Source organism: Gavialis gangeticus, unplaced genomic scaffold (genome assembly GCF_001723915.1).
Source record: "Gavialis gangeticus isolate Ggan-Ray unplaced genomic scaffold, GavGan_comp1, whole genome shotgun sequence".
NCBI classification, from domain to species: Eukaryota; Metazoa; Chordata; order Crocodylia; family Gavialidae; genus Gavialis; species Gavialis gangeticus.
In genome coordinates, this window is record NW_017729024.1 from 139,595,226 (window position 1) to 139,600,985 (window position 5,760).

At 40.7% G+C, this 5,760-nt stretch overlaps 1 protein-coding gene across 1 annotated transcript in view; it reads right to left on the bottom strand.

The window, feature by feature from the left end:
• Positions 1 to 5,760, bottom strand: part of ZSWIM6 (zinc finger SWIM-type containing 6) — a 100,395-nt gene that overhangs the window by 83,035 nt on the left and 11,600 nt on the right. The window contains exons 3-4 of the mRNA XM_019517815.1: positions 3,734 to 3,882; positions 2,790 to 2,940 (exon numbers count right to left, since the gene is read on the bottom strand). Coding sequence (XP_019373360.1) covers positions 2,790 to 2,940; positions 3,734 to 3,882 — 300 coding nt within the window. The remainder of the gene's footprint in view (positions 1 to 2,789; positions 2,941 to 3,733; positions 3,883 to 5,760) is intronic.

The following is a 5,760-nucleotide window of genomic DNA, read 5'->3' on the forward strand; positions in this document are numbered from 1 at the left end:
CCCAACAAATTAAACCAGTTACTACTCATCTTTGCCCACCAGCAAATACTGAAAACTTTTTTCTTTTAAAAACATTGGACAAGATTTACTACATCTCCCCCATCATTTTTTCCCCTATACTAACGCCCAATTCCTTCTATTTTTCCTCGTAGCGCAATTTTTTCAAAGCCTCTTATTCTTGCTACTGTCCTCTGCACTCACTGCAGTGCATTAGATACGTTTCTAAAAGTTGCAGTCCCTAACAGGAACTGTATTCCAGCTGAGGCCTCAGCACCAAATAAACATAATTCCCTCCTGTGCCTTGCATGCAATATTTGTACCAATACATCCCAGAAAGATTTGCCTTTTGCAGCTTTATTACAGTGACTCAGTTTGTGGTCCGCTATAACCACCAGAGCCTGTCCTGCACTACTGCTGTCTACCCAGTTGCTCCCCATTTTGTATTTAAGTATGCAATGCTTGATTCGCAAGCATAGTGCCTTCCACTTACATTTACTGAATTTCATCTTGCTGATTTCAGACTCTCTCAGATTTATCAAACTTGTTTTGAATGCTGCTCTTTTCCTTTTCAGTACTTGCAGCTGCCTCTCTGTTGGGGGATGGGGTTATAACAGCTGCAGATTTTAAGTGTATTCTTTATTAAATCATCCAAAATTAGTAATCAAAATATCCACTAGAAACGGGCCCAGAAAGAATTTTTTCAGAATCCCCCTGAAGCACCTTCCTAGTCTGACAGCAAACCATTAAGTACTTTGAGTGCAGTTATAAGATAGCTATGCAATAACCTTACACGGACTTCATCTAGATCGGAGCGTCTAACGTCTAAGCAGCTGAAGGATGCATGCCACACAGAAGCTCCCTTCTCATTGTAACACACCTCCACCCAGTACTGCAACAACCCTGCAGGGACACTCCTCGCCTTCCCCCTCCCCGGCAGTGTACATCCATGTACGCACACCCCACCTTGAGAACCCTGCAGCCTGCTGTGCCAAACTACTTCCTCAGGCAGATACAGAGCATGGAAGCTGCAAGAGGGATGGGGAGCCCTGTTGCAGCTGGAGTGATATGGGCAGGTGAAGCCTGGTGGGAGCCCAGGAGTTGCAAGGTAGTCCATCACATGGCACAGGTGGCCTGTGGCCACCAGCTGGACAGTCATAATCTAGATCGTATTTCTCTAGTTTGCTTATGACACTGTCATACACGCCTTACTGAAGCCAAGATATCACATCTACCTGCTTCCCCCACTAACCAAGTCATCCTGTAACAGAAGGAATATTATATTGTTTTGACATCCTCTGTTCTTGACAAATTCATGCTGGCTGTTCCATGTCGCTATTATTCTCTAGCTGCTTAAAAACTAATTGTTTAGTCATCTGTTCCAGCATCTTGTTGGGCTTCAAGAATTAAGTCTACAGTTCTCCGTGCTCTTTTTTCCCCTTTGTAAAGACATATGCTATGTCTGCCCTTGTCCAATAATCTTGGATGTACCCAGTCCTTCAAAAGTTCCTAAAATAAATTACTAAGGGTTTAGAGCAGTGGTTCTCAACCCATGGCCTGCATGCGGCCCTATCAGCACACTGCTGCGGCCTATGTTACTTCCTGTTAAGACGTTCTTAAATGAATACACTGCAAGTAAGTTGTGTGGGTGCCACGACCCACAACACACTGAGAGCTGCAAGTGTGGCCCACTACAGCAAACAACTTGACAACCACTAGTTTAGAGACTGCCTCAAGTACTGCTGCAGTTTCACCCAGAAAAGTCTGCCAACTTGAATGCATCTACATTATCAATATTTTTAACCTGTTCTTTCCTTAGTTTGGTGTTAAGTATTTGGACCAATTAACTTCCTTGATAAAGACTGAAGCAAAGATGGCATCAAATATTTCATTCTTCCTGTACCATGTTATTTGCACTACTCCCTTGTTAAGTAACAGACATATACTTTTCTTTCTAATGTACCTGTATTTTAGCACAAACCACCCCCACTCCCCACCCCCAACTTCCCACAAATAAGACACACACCTTGTTTGAGAAGTTAGAATAAAGAAAAGAAGATTTTTCCACAGCATAGGCTCAACATGGCTGAATGCTGGCCCCAGGCAGGAGGGGCCAAGGCAACTGTGTCACTCAGTCTCTAGCTGCAGCCTCAGAATGGCAGTAGCTGTGACAAATATAAAACTGCAGAATTGATAGCAGTTTTTGGCTACTCAGACAAAAGCTACTGATAATTCAGCAGCAACTGTGACAACAATAAAATTAACCGAGACCCTGAAGGATGCACTGTACCCATCCCTCCTGGGCTGGGAGAAGCACAACACATGGCTGCCATATTTTAGCATCCCCATGCTACAATCCCAGTGCAGAAATCTGCTTTCCTGCCTAAGAAACACCTGACCATTTCGGAGAGCTGATTTTTGGGCGGAAAAGGTGCCTATGGTATGAGAGTAAATGTAGTATTTGGAGAACCTTTTATGTCCCCTGGTAGTTGTAACCTCATTTTACGTTCTAGCTTTCTGGATTTTAACCCCAGGTGCTTTTCTGTTCCCCTATACTCATCCTTGGTACTCCTATTTCCATTGACTTTTTTTCTTTTTATTAGGACAGAAATTCACACCATTTACATTCCCCACAATGGAGCAATTAAGCTTGCAGGGAATTCCAGCTCTTGTTTTTTTACTCAGTACCACTATAAGCCTGCATCCCCCTCCCCACCACTTTAACTGTTCAATGGCTTCTTCATTTTTTGTATGCATACAAATTCCAGGTTATTTTCATTCTGTGCATTTACCCAATTCATCCCAGAGCTGCCGATACTTGTCAGTCATTGCAGTTCCTTGTTGCCTCCAAAGTGACAGCCGAGGGTCAGCCATGAACTGTTCTGTTATCAGCGTCAACATGCGAGCTCCATTAGAGTCTCTCATCTTTAACATCTCTCGCACCTAGGAAAAATAAGTCCCTTAAGGCATATTTGAAAATGTATGAAAGTTTGAAGTTTTATACACTTTATTTAGTCCCTATTTCCTTTAAAGTGGATATATTTAAACTATTACAATTATGGTCAGAGTGCAGACATCCCAAACAGCACACTGGACTGCCCAACTCTAAACAGTCTTTATTCCACTACTGGTCCCTCTGTCTTTCCTTGGACTCTACTATGTCTTCCCTGGAACTACCCTTTCTCTACTCCCTCAGCTCACTCCCAGTTCTCTCAGTGGCACTGAGCAGAGACAGCCACACCTGCAACAAAACAGTTACAAAACTATAGTATTAGCCTGGGAACAACACTGACCCAATACAAGCAAAGGATGTTCTGGGGAACCAATTGCAGGCTATGGGAGAACCATATGAAGTATCTGCACTGCAGCACTAAGACTGATTTTAGATCACTTTTAATATCTCACTGCAATTTTTCTTCAAGACAATTTTTAACAAGTAACCCACAGATGTTATAATTTACAAGAGCAATGAACAGGTTTCCAGAACCCTGAAGGGAGGAGGGTTGGTAAATGCTGAGATGCTATTTCAATTTCTTACAGCACATAAGCAAACTGACTTTGAGCAAACTAGTCTCCACTATGTGAAAAGTATTTGTAATCAGTCTGGCTTTCATGTTCCTATGGTTTAACTTAGTTTATAGTTAACTACACTTTGACTAAGCAGCCAATTACATTTGGACTACCTAAAAGAAACCAGAAGGAAGATGGTTTAGGAATATTCAAATACAAGTCCTACCTTTGCAAAAAGCAAATTGAGCTGCTTCCCTGATCCATGGTATCCACCCTGGGAAAGGAAGAGTTTAACCTGTTCCTGGACCTGTTCTTCATCCAAGTGCCAGCAGTTTTCATCATCTATGCTAGCACCTGCTGTTGGGTCTGGAGCACCTACAAACAGCAGGAAAAATATCATTATGTTTTAAACAAAGGTCACAGGTTGATGGGGGGAAAAAAAGGGGGGGGGGAGAAAAACAAACAAACAAACAAACAAACAAACAAACAAAATCAAGCAGAGGAAGCTCAGCAGCATTGAGGAGCTCACTGAATTCAATTTCTCTCCTGTTGTGGATGACTCATTTACCATATATTTAAAAATATACTTTAAGTTAAGCTGTTTCTCAATACTCTAAGGACACTGGGTGGAAATAAGGAACCAATACTTGTATCAAAACTAAAAACATTTAGTTGCAAGATGTTTTACCATTAAAAAAAAGTTACAGTAGTCTGCCATTGTTTTTCATTTTTGGTCCATTTATATAAAATATAGTATATGATACCTGAAACAAGACTAGGTTTGAAATGTATAAATTGTGACTCTACTTTAACAGAATAGCATTATGGGGTTCTACATTTATGATCCAAGTGAAATCAACAGCATTTTTCAGTTACAATGATATTGTCCTTGCCAGGACCACAAATTCAGCTTGAGGTCCTAGAGCCAAGCCAGGATTTTTCCTTATAAGGAAGTCATCAACACAAGAAATCTTGTGGCATCTCTGCAACTATTGCCACCTAGTAATGCCTTCAGTGAGTTCTATGCAATCCCAATATCTTCAATAGTGTTGCAAAGAGTCCATTACTAGACGAGAGCAAACAGCAGCTTCATTCCTCCTAACTCCGTATGGCAAACCAGGAGTAAAAAACAAAACATAGAACTTCAAAGAAATGGAAGCAATGTTTTCACTAAAATAAGCAGTTAAAACTATGCAGGGAGTGAACCTGGTGATTAAGAAGCATTTTTAACATAGCCTATGCCTTCACCACAGAATTAACTCATGTTATTTTCTCTCAAATGAACTCATTTTATTTATTAGATTGATAGCCCTGCCTCTCTGAAGAGGCTCAGGGTGGCTTGGGCATAACAGGAACAGAAATACCTGACTCTGTTAGGTTAACTTTGCTCGGAATATTTTTGACAAACTCCCTAAGCTCATTTTGTGGTCACTCAGTTAAAGGCGAGCAGCCATGCTGAGAAACAACAATAGAAGAGCCGAGCAAGGGAACTCAGAGGAGGGGAAATGTTTTGACAGCTGATTACTTGTGTTAAGTCAAGTTTTAGTCTAGATTCCTCATAGCCAGCCAACTCAAGTTAAAAGCACCACCACCCTTGAAGCAAGGTACTGAGTGAAGAACTTAGGTTAGAGGCAACACTAAAAGTTACAACTCAAGCTGATACTGTGGTGACAAGCCTACAATTAAACCGCACGTTCAGGTCCCTGTTTCGACTGTAGCTTTAAAGACATGATGCTTGGGTTAAGTAATGTAATCTGATTAACCCCTTCTAGAATGCTAATCAAAAGACAAAGCAGCTATACAATAGTGTGCTCCGGCTAACTGGAGTTAAAATTTTAACTTAACCAATTCAGACAATTCAGAAAAAACAAGTATTTAAATCTCTATTAGAGTTCTGGATGGTATAAGAGATTGAGTTAAGTAACATGATCCAACTGTCCCAACACTGAATCCTAATCTATACAAACCCTAAGTGTCCTGTAATAAGAGATGCTGAGATTTTAAAAAATTATGTCATTTAAAAAGTTATCCAGATTTTTTTTTTTTTTAAAACAATCAGAAAAATTAATAAGAACTGCCACTCAGATTCTATGGATTTAATCATTCATTTGTTGCCCCATTCTAACTCTGCCATGTAGCTAAAGCACACGTGTTGGAAAATCTGGTTAAATTTCTCCTCCAACCAGTCGTAACACAAAAGTTGGAAGGCCATAAAGGTATCTTGTATTCAGCTGCCAGTAGATAAGGAAACCA